Raw genomic sequence first — 18,726 nt, forward strand, 5'->3', positions numbered from 1 at the left:
ACATGCTGGAAAAATGACTGCAAGTACCTACTTTTTAAGTATCTTGATATGCCTCTTTACAGAAGAAGAGTGATGAAGGAGGAAGAGTGAACACACACACACACACACACACACACACACACACACACACACACACACGCCTCTTCACTCCCTACACAGCTGGTGCTCAGCCAGGCTGACACTGGAAGGCAGTACGCTTACTGCAGTGAGCCCATTATGGGGGCAATTGCTGGACTTGTTGCAGGTGAAGCCCCTACTCCCTAAAAACTCAGCATTCAGGAGGCGACAAAGCATTTCAAGCCTATACAATTTCCTGTGATACGTCTCCTGTGAGAGATCTCAAGCTAACATAAGGAAAATATCCTTAAATGTGCACATGAAAAATATCAACTGACATATAAAGGAATGCTGATTAAACTCACAGGAGACCTGTCACATTGTCTTTTTTAAAAATGAAAGTTATTAATGATGGATGATGTGGCTGATAGTTGGTATGTCCATGGCCATACTAGACTGCTTGGGTTTGAGAACCAGCTCTGCTGTCCAGGCTCATGCATGTGCTGATGTGAACTCTGGAACACGGCAGGTGACGGCTGCTGCATCCTGCCCGGGAAATCTGAATTGAGTCCTCAACTCCCAGTTCCAGGCTAGACCACGCAACCCATTGGAAGCATTGGGCGGTGAACCAGTGTAAGATACTGCCAATCTCCTACACTGTCTGCCAGAAATAAATTTTGTAAAAGGAAAACAAAATATTTGAAAATATTTTAATTACATGCTGCTAATGTGTAATAAATAACGAAAATATGTAGATAAGCAAGTGGAAGTCAATGATCTGTGTTCAAGTGATGGAGTAAAAATTATAGAACCGAGGATGCCAGTGCTAAACTGCAGAATTAATAGATATCAGTCACTGAAAATAGTTGGAGACTACACACAGCAGAGAACTGAATTGTTGCATTGTAACAAAAAATTACTGAAAATATCCAGGTAAAAGAAGAGTGATAAAAGTCATAATTAAATAATCAGAATGGAAAAATCAGACTAACTGGTTCAAAGTTAAGAGATCTCACTGGCATGAACTGAAGAACTAGAAGAAATGAATACATAAGATCAAAGAAACGTTTGAATAATTTTTAAGATGTATTTTTTATTGGAAAATCAGATATACACAGAGGAGAAAAGACAGAGAGGAGGATCCTCTGGCCGCTGATTCACTTCCCAAGTGACTGCAACAACTGGAGATGCACCAATCCAAAGCCAGAAGCCTGGAGCCTCTTCCGGGTATTCCACATGAGTGCAGGGTCCCAAGGCCTTGGGCCGTCCTTGAGTGCTTTCCCAGGCCACAAGCAGGGAGCTGGATGGGAAGTAGGACCTCCTGGATTTGAACCAGCGCCCATATGAGATCCTAGAGCGTGCAAGTTGAGTGCTTCAGCCCCTAGGCTACCATGCCGGGCCCCTCTAAATTCTAAGCAAGTGATTCCTCAAACCAACAAAAATAGTTCTGCAAATCTTTACAATGTAAAATTTTTAAAAATATGTAAACATCACATAAGTATATTTTAGTTAAACATACGAAATCCCGAAACAATATATTACAAGAGGAAGCACTATTAAATCACAGCACATTATAATAACACAATAAAATGTCTGACTGTACATTTGCAAGACACATGGTGGTTGGCAAATTATGTCTTTAGTTATTGATATGCAGGGACCAAATCAAATAGAAATTTACTGTGGGTCAAAATAGCTCTGAAAATATAATTCATTGTCATCAGATGAACACCAAAAAAGGGAAAATATATATTCAGAATTTCCTGATAAGAACGACAACAACAACAAATATAAATATAAACTCTACAGAAAAACAGCACAATCAGCAAGAAAAAAAAAACACAAGAATGTATATATTATCATTTATTGTTAAATGATTACTCTTTAGCAACAGAAAAATGACATTACTACTTGAAATTACTGCTTGAGCTGGAATTTGTGGCATAAATCAAAGACAATCTGGAATTATAAAAAAAAAACACAAGCTTATCTATAGCACCTGTTTTTAATTGATTTATTTGACAGTTATTCTGTGGAATACTATTCAGCCTTTAAAAATACATTAAAAATAATGAAATTTTACCATTTGCAACAAAATGGTCCTAACTAGAAACCATTATGCTCAATGAAATGAGTCTATTCCAAAATGATTAATATCATATGTTCTCTCTGACACAGGGCAGCCTTCATGTGAAACACAGAGTCAACAGATACATAGGTATACTTGCATGTCGATGCAGTCATCCAGAGGGACCGTATAATAGAGACAACAGACTATCCTAATGAGATGTGAAGATATGTTTCAGTATGCATCTCTACATGCAAATCAAAGAAGGACTCCCAATGAAACTGTTAAATCTGGCTTGACAACAGGATGCTGGACTCTGCTATTGTCCGTATCTACAATGTCAGGACTACAATATAGTAAAATGATGAACTTAAATAGCAGAATGATGAACTTATGACTGTTTTTGAAGGATTATACTGTTGTAATAATATAGGGTAAATCAGTGGGAGAGAAGTTTTGTGGAAGAAGGGGAAATCCCAGAGCCTATGGAAGTATATCATAAAATAATTTAAAAAATACAATGTTTTTAAAAACAAAAAATAATAACTGCCTCTTCTCACAATAATATTCTGATAGAATAATTAAACAAATTCACTCAATAATTTAATAATCATTTATCAAGTACTGGGCACTCATAGGAGCACCTGATGTTCTAAAAGCAAATCAAACCTCCATGGCCCTTGCCACAGAGGAGGATGCACCTACAGAAGTAAGATGAACAGGCATATATGCTATGATATGGAGAAAAAAAAAAGAATGATGCTTGGCTAATTATATAACAGAAATTTCAGAGAAATTTACACCAGGTGTGTAATCAAAATAATGGAAGGATTGAAACACTGCACTTTAAGAAGGGAGTAAAAAGTTTTACTACATTTTTTAAAGACTTATATATATATATTTTATTGGGTAGTCAGATCAGATTTACAGAAATGAGAGACAGAAAGATCTTCCATCCACTGGTTCACTCCCAAATGGCTGCAATGGTCCAATCTTGACCATTTCAAAGCCAGGAACCAGGAGCTTCTTCCAGGTCTCACACATGGATGTAGGAGCCAAATTGAGGATATCCTCCACTGCTTTCAGGCCAAAAGAAGGAAGCTGGGCTGGAAATGGAGTAAGTCAGGGCTCAAACTGTACGGTACCCATACGAGATTCTGCCACTTGCAAGATGAGGATTTAGCTGTTGAGCCATCATGCCATACCTATCTTACCACAGTTTTGCAACAGTCCTACTTGGGGTTGGCATTTGGCAGAGCAGTTAAATCACTATTTGGTCTGGCTGCATTTCTGATTCCTGTCTTTAGGCTGGCCCAGCACTGGCTGTCAGGGTACTGGAGAAAGGAATATTCAGAGAGGAGAGAACTGTGGTTCTACTTCACTATCAGATAAAATGAAAATAAGCATTTAAAAAAAATTAGGCAGTTTTCTCCCATATCTAAGCCAGATCTGTATGGAGACTGGTTTTAAGAGATGATTCTAAAAAATATATTTCAGTACTGACTTCTCCAAAGCCTACAATTATTTACTATTAAGATCCAAAGTATTTGCTATATTATAAATGCCAAACAATATTGGAATTACATACTTTAGATCTGACAATGTTGAGAATACCTCCTCCTAGACTCAGCATTTACAGCTGGCCCTCATCCCCAGCTGGCCCTCATCCCTGATTGGCTGGTGCCTTTTAGTCTTCATTTCAGGGTTCATATTCTCCTGACATGCAATCTTCCCAGTAGTGTCCACTATCAACTCGGGATATGTTACATGATCCCAGTGCATGCCTGAAACCACATTTTGTGCAGAAAGCTATCATTTTATAGAGTTTCTATCCTGACAAAGCACTGTCACCCACTGGGGACTGAAATTGTGGCAGTCAGAGGTGTGACAACAAAACTAGCATGGGTTTCTTTTTCCTTTCCCACACTTTGCAGGGATAGAAAATTTGTTTCTATTGTATATCTTAGCAACCTCAACACATGGTTTTTTTTTTTTTTCCTGTAAGTAGAGAACTTTCACCTTCTCATTTCCAGACAGCACTTTGCAGCTTCTCTTTGCCATACTGCTTCAACTCTACTCCCTCCTGTTCTGTGGGAACTTTACTAAGTAAAATAATGGTTACTTGACTACAATCACTGTCAGGACCTGTCTTGAATCTGATAGCTAACAGCCTGACTGCAAAATGACTAATGTGCAGGTGTTGCATATAGCATGGATATGCTGCACAAAGGGTGATTCTCACGCTGGGAAAGAGAGATGGCATAAGATTTCAGTGTGCTCCTCAGCACTGTGTGAATTTAAAAACCTGTGAATCATTTATTTTCTGAATTTTTATTTAAGAATTTCAGACTATGCCTGGCCACATGTAAGTAAACCTGAGGGGAAAATGGCTGTTGAGACAGGCAACTCCATGTTAATGGCAACTTACTTTTGGATGTTAATGATGACGATGTGTGTATGTGTAATATTACCATATTACTATTATATTACCATATGATTAGCATTAATATTACTATATAATTGGTAACTTGCTTTCAAATGATGACAGAATGTGTGCATGTGTCTCATTAATTCATAACAAAAATTGTATTAAATTCTTTTATTTATTTGAAAGATCAGCACAGAGAACGACATGCAGAGATTATCCATTTGATTGCTCATTTTCTACATGTCTGAAACAAAAAGGGTTGCCCGGGGGGCAAACTCAGGAATTGGGATTCCATTCAGTTGGGAAGATAGGGATCTATATAGTTGAGCCATTGTCTGCTGCCTCCCAGGTGCCCGTTATCAGGGAGTTGGATATGAATCAGAAATGTGGCTGGAAGTCAGTTCCATGGTATAGGTGCATTCAAGCTTGCGTGTTTCTTGTTTGCTTGCTTAAAATTTATATTGGAAAGCAGATTTTGCAGATATAGAAAGATCTTCCATCTTGGTTGGTTCACTCCTAAAGTGGCTGCAAGGGCTGGAGCTGAGCCAGGAGCCAGGAGTTTCTTCCAGGTCTCCCGTGGGCATGTAGGGTCCCAAGGCTTTGGGCCATTGTCTACTGATTTCCCAGGCCACACGCACAGAGCTTGATGGAAAGCGGAGCAGCCAGGACACAAACCTGTGCCTGTATAGGATACTGACATGTGCAATGTGAGGATTGAGCCACTCTGTCATTGTGCTGAGCATCCTAACTGTCATTTAAGTTAGTGAGCCACAGTGTCTGCCTTATCCAGAGGATTTTTAATAGACATTTGTTCAGAGAAACTGAATATGGAAAAATTTGTCTGAGTATAATACTCATGTCCAAACTAATTCTCAGTATTTCCACAAACACTTCCACAGTACACAACCATTCAGGAAAAGGTGTGATGGCATTATGAATATTAATCACCATTTCAATTAACGAATTGTAATGCCAACTGAAATATTCTTTTAACAGAGTATCAGTTATGTCCTAGGCTCAGGGGACAAGAGATGATTTCTTTAGTCCTGTCTATAAAAGGGAGATCCTAGATGCAGCATGTTCGCCTAGTGCCTAAATTCTTGCCTTCCATATGCCAGGATCCCATAGGTGCGGTGGTTTGTATCCCCAGCTGCTCCACTTCTCTTCCAGAAGATCTTTCTGTCTCTCCTCTCTGTAAATGTGACTTTCTGATAAAAATAAATCCTTAAAAAAAGGAGATCATGCAACACAGAATCAAAATAGTCACACTTGAAAACTAAGAGGATGTATTCACCATTCACCATGCCATTTTTTATCATCAATAGATTATAAGAGCTTGGAAGAACGAGGAAAGGGAACCTACTGTGAGAAAAGCGTGGTGGATTGTCATTGACATCGGTCAATGTGATGTTGACAGTGGTTGATCCTGAAAGTCCTCCCACTTGTCCAGCCATGTCCTTGGCCTGAATGACCACTGAGTAGTGTTCTCTGGCTTCTCTGTCCATGTTGCTTAAGGCAGTTCTAATAACTCCTGTAACATAAGATTTTTTGAACCTTAGTTATATATTAAATAAGTAATAACACAGGTTTCTAAAGAGCAAACTTGAGAGAATGCTGCCATTTTGAGAAAAAGTATACACTTAACATGATTAAAACTCTCCAGTCATGTATAACCCCAAGGCCCAAACCATTCTACCAATGACAGATTACAATTCTCCTCCATCTGCATTCCAAGGGGGAAAAGTCCTCCAGGGCCATTTTAGCCTCTTGAGCTTGTTCCTTCTTCATAGGAACCTGAACATTTAACTTGTGCTTCCCAAGTGTCAGCTAAAATGGCCACATTGGTTTGAGTAGATGTTGGTGTTCCTCTTTACACGACGATTTACATGGTTTCCCAGCAGTATTGTCAAAGTTCAATCATGGGAGATGTTGGAGGCGAGTGAACACTCTAACAGAGGTTACAGACAGGAGGCATTTTAGCATGAATCAACACAGAGAAATTAACTGTCTGTCAAAAATAGCTCGAACAAGAACCAGGTATAATGTCTTATGAACAGTGAAGTACAGGATTGATCCTGGAGATCCAGTGGAGAACATCATACTCATAACTCTTAGGGGATAGTTAATGCATATTTTCATGATTGACGATTGTATTTAATAAAGAGATATAAAATGTTACATACAACTCAGGGCTATGCATACATAAATACCACATCTTCTAAACATAAATTGGTAATCTATAAATTAGATTCTTCAGAAGGAAAGCTAAAGACTCATTTGCCGGAAGAATAGGCTTAGCTAAATCCTATCAATTGCAACATCAATTTTATAACATTCTCATAATACACATCATATAAACACATTTATGTGCATTTCTATTTCTAGGAGGGCAGCTCAGAAATTTCACTGAAAATGTGTAATGGAAAGAAACATTTTCACCAAGTAAGTGTATCTTTTAGTTCTATCCTCACACACTGTATTTACACCTGCATATTTATTTATATATCAGTGCAAATGTCTGCAAAGATGCACACATACATCACACAAAGATGCAGACCAACATCAGCTGTACTCTATGCATCAGCTATTTATTCATATATTTTTCATATTAAGAAACATACTTAGACTACGTCAACTTTCAGAAAGCCTTCAAGGACTTCACTCAAACCCACACTGGAGGGATCAGCACTGTGAAACATTGTGTTAAGCCACCATCACCTGCAACAACAGCATCTTATAAGGATGTCGGTTCAATTCCTGGCTGCTCTGTTTGCAGATTTACCTGTTAAAGCAACAGAAGATGGCCCAAGTGCTGAGCCCCCGAGCCTGTATGGGAGACCAAATGAAGCTCCTGGCTTTAGTGTCCCCAACCCTGAATATTGCAGATATATGAGTAGTGAACTAGCAGCATTAAGATCCTTTTCTTTTCCTATTTCGTAATCTGCGTGTTTGTAACTCTGCCTTTCAAATAAATAAATTGTAATTCAAAAATTCACACTTGATTACTCATTACTGAAATTCAATGGAAGATGTCAATTTTAACTACTAACATGAAGTTCATGAAATCATTTTACAGACAATTACTTGATGTAAGAGAAAAAGTGGAGTTTCATACCCAAAGTTAAAAGCTAGCTTTTTAAAAATGAAAAGGACTGATGAATCCAGAAATCAAACCACTGTGGTTTTTATTGAACTGATTGGCTGTGTAGTGACTTTGAGAGAGAGCCTCAGGCAGCAGAAAATAGTTCTCAGAAATTTCAAACATTGGGAACATATAATTGAGGGAGATCAGGAAACTTTCCTGAAGCTAAACAGAAAAGAAAATTACTCTTATCAAATGAAATTATAATAATATGATAATAAATGATTCATCTAATTCATGCATATGAAAAAGCCTCAAGCACTCTGGTTAAGAAGAACAATGTTTTATCTCATATGAAAATTACCTAGGAAGGAATGGAACTGATGCAGCAATGAACAAGCAAAGATTTATGAAAATATTTTAATAAAGGATGTACCTTTCCTAGATGGAAAAGCAAACCGAGGCACTGCCTGAAAAGATGCAGAACGTGTCACTGGTGGGGAGAAGTATGAGATGGCTATGGAGGATAATGATTTAACCAAATTGCATCCTCCAAAAACACATATCCACAGTGGGCATTGTTGTGCAGCATGTCAGCCTGCAGGCCCTCCATCCTTGTCAGAGGGCCAGGCCTGAGTCTCATGTTCCACTACAGCACACACTGCAGCACAGCAGGCAATGGCCCAGATGCCTGAGTCCTTGAGAGTCCTATGAAAGCTGAGATCTTAACTTAAGCCTGGCTTTGTCCATGTTACTGGAAGTATCTGAGGAAAGAATCCATGGGAGACATTCTCTCTCTCTCTCTCTCTCTCACATGGTACACATTCAAGCCTGGGGGGTGTCACACATCTCCTTTCCCCTCCTCACTCCTTATATCTTCCTGCTATTTGTCCCCAAATTATTACAATGGTGTAGTGAACCATTTCACCATTACAAGATTAACTTTAACAATTATTATTATTTTTTTAATTTCAAGCAGAGAGAGGGACATTTTCCATCCACTGTTTTACTCTCCAAGTAGCCACAAAGACAGGAGCTGAGCAAATCCAAAGCCAAGAGACAGGGGCTTGTTCTGGGTCTCCCACATGGATAGAGGGGTCCTGAGCACTTGAGCCATCCTCCACCACCTTCCCAGGCTGTGAGCTGGGAGCTGGAGTAGAAGTAGAGCAGCTAGAACTAGAATCGGCTCCCTTATAGGATACTGGTGGTGCAGGGCAGAAGATGAACCTGTGAACCACAACACTGGCTCCACAAGCTGAAGTTACAGAAATATAAATGTGTAAAGACATGGTAAGTATAGGACAAAGGAAAAAATAAAATTATGTATTATATAATTAAAATTAATAATGCGATGTAGCCAGCATGGTGGCTCAACCGGCTAATATTCTGCCTATAGCACCAACATCCAGTATGGGTGCTGGTTATAACCTCAGTTGCTCCTCTTCTACTTCAGCTCCCTGTTTATATGGAAGAGCAGCAAAAGGTGGCTCAGGTTCTGAGGCCTCTTCACCCATGTGGGAGACCTGAGCTGACTCTTGGTCCCCAGCTTCAGATAAGCTCAGCTCTGTGCATTGTGGCCATTTGGGAATGGAGGAGCAGATAGAAGATCTTTATTTTTCTCTCTAATTCACTATGTAAATCTGCTTTTAAACAATAAACACATTTTTGAAAAGTATTAATAATGGGAATCCTATTATTCAAGAGCAAAGGTGCATGCTGTGTACCTTCATTATTTCCCAGTACTCTAATCTTCCAGATAGATAAATACAGACTCTATACCCAACTGCTTCAACCCTCTAATGGCTACAAATGTCAAGACTGAGCCAGGCAGAAGCCCGGGTGACAGGAACTTCATTTGGATCTCCCACATGAGCTGTAGTGGCCAAGAAGTTGAGTCATCTCTCCTGTGTGACTAGGTGGATTAACGGAAAGCCACCTCGGAAGCAGCACTGCCAGGACAAGAACTCTGTGTAGGTTGTCAGCATATCTGTGCAGACTGGAAAAGCAACTAAGGGCAAACATTGAAGTTCAGTGGAGGTAAGCAACTATTACTGTGCTAATTAATTATTGTAAAGGCTCAGAACTAAAATCAGCCAGTTGGCCTTCTGGAAACCCAAGAATGATTCAGCCATTCTCTGAAAGCATGAGCATCAGGAGACTGACAGTGACGGTGGAGATCTCATTCTGAGAGCAAGAGAGAATCAAGGGCCCAGCTCAAGCAACTAGGGTGAAGCAAGAGAAGATACTCCCTTTTCTAAGCTCCCAACCCTGGTGTGGCTACTGTTTCCCTTCACTGGAGAAGGTGACTTTACTAATTAAAATGATGATCTTCTCTGGAAACAAGGTTACAGATATACCTAAAAATGATACTTAGCCAACATCTGAAAACCCTGATTCAGTCTGACTGACACCTGACATTAACTATCACTTAGACCTGTACCAAGTGTGTGTTTGACAAACTTATCCCTGTAGACTGGAACCTGCTATCTTCTTCTCTTGACGGCGTCTTCTGTACGGCACAAGTTTCCAATGAATAAAGTCTGGCTTATGGATGTATTTATGGAGCGTGACATTGCCATTGTATCAGAATCATCACCAGGACCAGTATTGTTGTACATTGAATTAATTTGTTGCATAGATCTAAAGTGCTGGAAAGTACTGGTTTGAATGCTGGCTAATCTGCTTCCAGTCCAGGCCCCGTATAATGCGCCTTTAGGAGCAGTGGAAGATTGTCCAAGTACTTCGCCAACAACACGAAAGAAAGAGATGAAATTCCAGATCCCTTGCTTCAGCCTATCCCGGCCCTCGCTGTTGCACCCATTTAGGAAGTAATACAATGAATGTAAAATTTTGTTCTCTGTTTCTGTCATCCTGGTTTCAAATAAAAACAAATAAATATTTTTAAATGTCACCATGATATATCCTAATTTTTTTCCCACAGAAGTTTGATAGTGTTGGGAAGAAATGCAAGAGTTATATAAAACTGTATGCAGAGGTCATTAGAGATCAATATTCACCAGCCTGACCAACTTTATAAAGAAATTTTTAAATTGACACTAAAAAAATTGAATAATAACATTGGAAATACATTATGCATAAATGAATGCAAATTTCACTTGACTCTGTCTTACAAGGGTAAAGCAAGGAAAATGTCTTTATCATGTCAAAACCTTTCACTGCAGAAATGCCCTACTGTGCTGCCAATCAGCAGCAAGCAGCTGTAATGAAGTCAATGGCTGTATTCCACAGATGTGGAAAAAAAAATAATTGACAGTGGAGAAGTTCTAGGAGTAGTACAACTATCTTATTTTCACTTATTTAAATATTGTATATATAAGAAAAACAGATACTGATATGGTTAATTGCTTGTGCCTAATCTGGTAGTAGTTATATCTGCGCAAGAATTTTAAGAGGGCCCAGCACAATGGCTCAAGGGTTCAATGGCTATGTCCTCATCTAACAAAGCACCGGGATCCGATATGGGTGCAGTTTCATGCCCCGACTGCTCCATTTCCCATCCAGCTCCCTGCTTATGGCCTGGGAAATCAGTAGTCAATGGCCCATTCCTTGGAACCCTGCAGCCATTAGAGAGACCTGGAAGAGGTCAGCAGGGAGCTGGAGAGGAAGATGAGCAGCCTGGACCAACCTGTAGCCACACAGAATGACAGAATCACACGGAGCAACTTGACACTGTATGCCGCAACCTCAGTCCTATATTCCATGCTGGACACGTTCTGTGATAAGTTGTTAGGTGAGACAGCCAGTTAGCCTGTAGCCTATAGTTCTGCAGATGAAGAGTCAGTATAGTGACATAAAATAGCATTCAAACTGGTGTTATTAGCAAAGCAATAGATGTATATTAGTACTGGTACATGTCAGTGGCACAATATTGGGAGAGGGGAGGAAGCCAAATCAATATATGCCCAGAATTCCCTGGGATGAAAGAAACCAACAGGGTATGGCATCTTGGAACCAAGAGACATTGTGAGAAATAGAAACTGATCCATTAAGTTGTTGCAAAGCAAACTTGGCAAAGTCTAAGCAGAATGAATTACAGTCAAAAATATCATAATGAGATATGTGAAAGCCCAACCTAAATTTAATGCTGGATTTGAAATGGAGAAACTATAATGTAAGATAGTCAGTTACTCCATAAGGAGACAAAAACCTGGAAGTGGACTGTGCAAAGCAGCAGGTGATCTAAGGATTTAAGGATCTGGGTCGGGGGAGAGTCCCTTTACAAAATAACAAGTGAAAGGTGGACATGAGTTAAAGCAGCGCCAACACACAGCCACGCTGACTTCTGTGTGCTTAGAAGATACCACTACCTTAAAGAGTGATGAATGTGTGAACGCTTGGCCCTTCTTACAAAGGTCTGTGTTGAGCAGGCAGGATACTCAAGGCCATTATTAAGAAAAGAATGGGGCTGAACTCATTTTAACCCAGCATAATAAAGGACTAATTACAGTCCTGAATTGCATTCTTCCAAATCTTTATCTCTTAAACCACAGACTAAAACATTGCCAATTGGGGCAGAGCAGTTACTTTTTACAATAGTTGAGATAAATAATGAATATAAACTAATGAAGATTAGCTAGAGTACTGAATTTAACATTGTTTCAATGCTTCCCACAAGTATGATTTTAGTTGAATTAATTGTTCCTTTATATTAGCAAGGTGTAATTCAAGGTTACTCAGAAAAGATAATATGGGATATCCAGCATTTTCTTCAACCGAATTTAGAAGGTTATGCTACTACAGACCACTTATTAACATTTTAAAAGTAGACTGAATGTCACAAAAGTGAAGGAAAAATGTCTGTAGAAAAAAACGAAATGATAATCAAGGTAGCATACTTTTATTTTCAACCTTACTTACTGACAGTGTCTAACCATATCTCACTTCTGCCATTCTTACATTGGTTATAAAAGGGGCATGTTTGTCGTACTGTATCCTGTAAGGTACCTGCCAAGTAGAACAAATATTTCACATAAAATCTTCCCTCTAGCAGTTTTACATTCTTAACATCACCACATGCTGAGAGGCAGCATGTGGGTTTATTATAAATCCGTTGCTTCTGTTACCTAATTTCTGCTTGCATGAATTTGGAGTTGTTTTTGTGGGAGCTGTTGGGCAGTGGTCAGGATCTCACACTCAGGGAGCCGTAGCTCTCAGTCCTCATGCTGAGGACATTCTTCATTGTCACATTAGCCATTCAAGACTTCCCCATTCTGTTTCTTAGTAAAAAGAATTACCAAAAACAGAAGTAGGCACGTAAGGCAATTTATATACTTAGCTGCACAAGTACGGCATTAATGGGGAAAATATAATGGAAATTAAGTTAAAAGTTGTAGGTCCCTACACACCCACTTTTTTCCTTATAAAAACCCTGTGCCATAGTCATTGTCTCTTTCTTTCCTATGTCGCTGCTTTCTGCCCTTCCCCACCCCGCCTAAAGGACCTTGGGTGTGTCTTGCCTTGTCTGAGGCTTCTGGATTTGGGCCTGCTACTGAAGTGAGATGTTTACCAAGAGTTACTTGAAAAGAATAGTTGGAAAAAAGCTTGTACCTTCTTTACATACAATTCCAATTATATAGGATCGTATCTACCATCGGTTGATTACACAACCTTCTCGCCTCCAGATGTACAGCTTTTTCCTCGATTGTTGCCAGCTTTCTCCTGTTTCTACTGCCATTCTATTAGTCCTAAACCCAGAGTTCATCTCTCTTGCATATTTTCCCCAAATCTCAACTACATCATCACATTTGTATAACACGGCATCAGGAATTTCATTGATATACTTCCAAGCCTGTGTATATTCATATACACAATAATCAAGAATACACTGCGCTGAGGGGACCAGTGCGGCTCGGTGCGCAGAGGTAGCTGGCGAGGGTCTGGAGTCCCCCACATCCTGCCTGGTGAGTGCTTGAAACCACCAGGACTCTGAACGCCGCACCGAGCGGGCTGGACGCCCCGCCTGCAGCAGCAGCACCTCCGTAGCGCAGGTGTCAGGTGTCAGGAGAACTCCTGCACCAAACTGACACGGTGCGAACCTGCCGCCGTGAAGTCATTATAACAGGGCGCCTGGGCCACTCCTCCGCTAAGGGCCTGTGTGGGGGAGCCACACGGGAGCAGGGGCTCTGATCACCCACACACCACGAGTGGTGGATTCACTGCATAAGAGCCACGCCTGGAAAGTGCCTCACCCACAGTCCCGTGTGTGGGAGACGCACCAGGTGGGCTCTGAAAAACCCTGCAGTCCCTGACACGGAGAACGCAGGGAGAAAGCACATAAAACCTTCTACGCCCTGCGGATTCCCGTGAAGGGAGCACACCCAGAGAGCGCCTCCATCCCGCCACGCCCTGGGGTGTCACACCTGTAGAAGAGGTGCCCAGAGTGTGCCTGGAATCCACTGGGCCCCCAAGGTGGTGCTCTACAGCCCCGGGCCCTGAGAACGCACCAACGGTGCCTTGAAAATTACCACGCCCGGCAACACCACGCCTACAGGCTCCAATCTCTACAGGAAAGCACCTGACAGCCCCTCAACACACGGGTCCATTTGCCTCACCAGAATACACCAACGCAATGGGAAAAACCACCAGAAAGAGTTGTGCTCCAGATGAAAGAGCCAGCACCCCACCAAACAAGGGCCAAAAGCCATTATCAATATCGACGATACGAGATGAAGACATGGAAGTGTTACCAACAAAGGAATTGATGAAAATAATGCTAAAATCTCTCAGAGACGTGGACACAAAGCTGGAAGACCTCCAGAACTGCATAATCACCGAAATACAACAAATCAAAACCAAACTGGATGCCCAAGATAATAAGATTGAAAGCCTCATCAACAGAATAAATGCGGCAGAGGAAAGGATCTCTGAAACAGAAGACACACAAAATGAAAGTGCCCAGCGAATCAAACAGCTGGAGACAAACCTCAGCAAAACTAATAAAATGATGCAAGAGATGAAGGATTACCTTAGAAAACTGAATATTCGGATCATCGGCCTCCCCGAGGGAGTAGAAAGAGAATATGGGATGCAAGCAGTGCTCGATGAAATTATACAGGAAAACTTCCAAAACACTTGGAACACGAATCCACCCCGCATACAGGATGGACAGAGAACTCCCAACAGACATGATCCAAAGAGATCTTCACCCAGACACACGGTGCTCAAGTTCTACTCCAATGAAGACAAAGAAGGAATCCTGAGACAAGTACGAAGTAGAGAAAAGATCACATACAGGGGAAAACCCATCAGAATCACTGCTGACTTCTCCGAAGAGACCCTACAAGCAAGGAGAGAATGGACAAAGATCTTCCAAGTCCTGAAAAAAAACAACTGTCAACCAAAAATAATCTACCCAGCAAAGATCTCATTTGTATATGAGAACGAAATCAGATACTTCAATAGCAAAGAAAAACTAGAAGAATATGTCTACACAAAACCAGCTCTGCAAAGTCTCCTTAGAAATGCGCTAGTCCCGGACAAAAAGGAGGCAAATCACAAACAAAGTTGGCAAATAAGAAGGTCTCCAAACTAAAGGCCGCACCAACAAGACAATTACATAGGCAACAACACACACACAACACAATCACATGGCAGGGCAAAATTGCAACCTCTCAATTTTAACTCTCAACACAAATGGTCTAAATTCACCAATCAAAAGACAGAGATTAATAGAATGGATCATCAAACAAGACCCAACCATCTGTTGCCTACAAGAAACGCATCTAACCAGAAAGGATGCAAAGAAACTGAAAGTGAAGGGATGGAAAAAGATATTTCACGCCAATAGACGAGAAAAAAAAGCTGGGGTAGCTATCCTAATTTCAGACGAGATAGATTTCATTCTAACTAACATCAAAAGAGACAGGGAAGGCCATTTTATACTGGTGAAAGGAATGATCCATCAAGAAGCAATCACCATCATTAATGTTTATGCACCGAATCTTAATGCACCTACTTACGTAAAGAAATTACTTACAGACTTAAGGGAAGACATAGACACCCGCACAATTCTTGTAGGCGATCTCAACACACCTCTAACAACAATGGACCGGTCTACGAAACAAAAACTCAACAAAGAAACAACAGAGCTCACACAAACAATAGAACAACTGGACTTAGTAGACATATATAGAACTTTTTATCCTAAGGCCACAGACTATACCTTCTTCTCAGCGGTGCATGGCACCTTCTCCAGAATCGACCACATGATAGGACATAAAGCGAATCTAAACAACTTCCAAAACATTAGTATCATACCATGTACCCTCTCAGACCACCATGGGATGAAACTGGAAATCAACAACTCAAAACTCCCCAGGAAGTATAGGCACTCTTGGAAATTGAAATAAGACTTGCTAAACATAATTTCCCAGCAATTTTGATTAATCATCTTGTGCTACATATTATTAGTAGTAGTATTTATAACTACCTGGGATGCAGACTCTTAAAAATCTAAGTTTTTTCTATTTTTCTTCTCTTTTATTTGAGCAACAGAGTGAAGCTGAAGATAATTTTGTGTCCCAATCTACTTATGTTTTTAAGTGCATGCTCCTTGGTAGAAACATTACATCCAGTTCTTTGTTTTTGTAACTCTTGTTGGCTCCACTCCCAGCATCCTAAATGGTTGTAGAGATTGCTCTCAGGCTATCAAAAGGTCCTAACAGCAAAGCACTGTGTGATGTCGTGGCCAGTGTGCTGTCAGCCATGCCACCTTGTTTGGCTTTGAGTGTGTATGATGTGTAAGCAAAGAAAACTTCAGTTCGCTGATCTCTGTGATGGTTCTTTCTTGTAATGTTGGCTTATCACACATACTGTCCTCAGTTTCTGTATTTTGTGTCTATGATGTAACAGAATTTAATAATGAAACAAACATAGCAAACGGATCTTTACGTCTACAGATATTAAACATAACCTGTTTCCTTCAATTGCACTTTGCATGCTAAGAGGACAAGATACAACAAATTATAAATCACAAAAATAATTCAGTACTTCACTTAATGAAGCCATTAATTCAGTGAGTATTGATTACATTATGAAGTATCAAAAGCTCAGAATACAAATAAGTTGTGAGAGCAGATACAAAATAGAATTGCTCACAGAGTCAGTAGTGTGAGTTTGAAAGATTATATATCAAAATTACTTCAAACAGAATTTTTTTTTCATTTATGTAGACAATGAGGCCAGGCTAGGTATAAGAGAAATGAGCTATCCTAATCAATGCTTAAATTACAATTTTGAGTAGCAAAGGTGGTCTATCCTGGAAATAAGAGAAAATGCTAATTAAAAATTACCTGCTCCAGTAAATACTTACGTGTACTCTGAACACTTTAACATCAAATATTTGATCAAAATAAAAATAAGCCCCCCCCTTCCATCCGAGGAAATAATCTTCTATAGACTACACATTTTTAGAAGTGTTTTTATCATTTAATTTTTCCAAGCAAAGAGAGACAGAACAAAAGATAGACATTTACAGAGAAACAGAAATTGTATTCCCAAATGCTTCCAACAACTAGTTCTGGATTGGGACTAGTCTTAGATTGCGCCAACAGAGGAAAACTCAAACCACGTCTCCTGCAGGGAAAACAGGATTCTGATCCCTGGGGCCATCACAGCTGCCTCCCAAGGCCTTACGAACTGAGCAATGGAAACAGCACCCAGAGCTGGGGATTCAGCCATGCATCTTACTGTGGGATGAGGGTGTGTTTCCTGGCATCCGCTAGGCCAAGGCTCCTCAGACATAAGCGCTTAGGTAAAGAGAAGAGCTCCTGTTTTCTTCTCATCCACTATTACTTTAAGCTACCTCCGCGAGATTGTTCATAATGGGTGGCATAAACTACCTACACGTAAGTGTATATTTTGTCTATAGCAACCTTGTTTAGCTATCAAGATGGTGCTTTCCATTCCTATTGTAGAAATTCAGGCAGCAGCAAATATAGAGTAATGGTTTAAACCATGCCCTCCATAGACAGGCTGGTGAACTCAAAACTAAATTTGCCCTTATGATCTGCATAGCTTTAAGCAAACTGCTTCCTATGCTTGTTTATTTCTTGTAGAAAAGCATGGGTCAGGTGCCCATACCTAATTACAAGGCTATTACACACATTAAAGAAATCAGCACATGCGAAGCTGGGATGCCACCTGTGGGCGTGTGTGAAAATGATGAAGGCTAGCGCATTTCTTATTATTCTGTTATGTTACCTCGTACCTAGATGAACAGATAATATAACTAGGTTTGTGCAAAACAATCTTCCAAAGAACACTTGTGCATGTTTTTCTCATAATTTTATTTTGCTTCAAACTTTACTAAGCTTTATAAAATAATTTACACTTTGAAATTTCACTATAAACTAGAAGGACAGGAAGCTTATGTAATTTTCTAATTTCTGATCCAATTAAAGCCACAGAATCTCAGTGGAAATGGATATTTGTGATAGCAGAAGGTAATCAGAAAAAGTTCTGTGAAAATAATAAAGATGCAGTTATTAAAGTGCCAAAGATTTATGAAATGTCACCCATAAACTACTGTTTTCTGAAACAGACTTGACTCAATGAACTTTTTAGTCACTATGTAAAAAAAATTCCTATTTTTCAGGTAGTCTGATTTAGTTTGGAGGGAGGAGGTCACCCCAAGCATGCAGAGGCAATTTAAAAGAGCAATCTCCTCTTGGCTCTCGGCAGAGCCCACAGAGGGAACAAGCCAATTGTGGTTGCCCTGTTAACTCCAGACACCAGAACACGCCAGTGTTTGCAGTAATTAAAGTACCTCTCAATGCAATTGGATATGGATGATGTCACTCAGAATGCTCAAAATAAAGAGAAACTGCTTCCTGATAGTTTGGAAAATTATTCAAGTTTCCATGCAAATGAAATCTCCAAGGTTGCCCTGTCTTTGTGATGTAACTTTTTCATAGACATTTTCTATCTGTACCATCAATCTACTGACATTTTATATTTTTGAAATTGGTATGTTACAGAGATTTTAGCCCCATTGTCTATAACCAGTTTAACAAAACCCAGAAAGTAACTATTTAGTATTGCATGTCTTTACATATGTAATTATAGATTTTA

General features: G+C 39.9%; 1 protein-coding gene across 1 annotated transcript in view; it reads right to left on the reverse strand.

Moving 5' to 3' along the window:
• CDH18 (cadherin 18) overlaps positions 1 to 18,726 on the reverse strand; it is a 153,369-nt gene that overhangs the window by 63,236 nt on the left and 71,407 nt on the right. The window contains exon 4 of the mRNA XM_040977651.1: positions 5,917 to 6,084. Within this exon, the coding sequence (XP_040833585.1) occupies positions 5,917 to 6,084 (168 nt within the window). The remainder of the gene's footprint in view (positions 1 to 5,916; positions 6,085 to 18,726) is intronic.

This window comes from Ochotona curzoniae, unplaced genomic scaffold (assembly GCF_017591425.1).
Source record: "Ochotona curzoniae isolate NIBS_2020 unplaced genomic scaffold, NIBS_Ocur_1.0 contig_2754, whole genome shotgun sequence".
Taxonomy (NCBI): Eukaryota; Metazoa; Chordata; class Mammalia; order Lagomorpha; family Ochotonidae; genus Ochotona; species Ochotona curzoniae.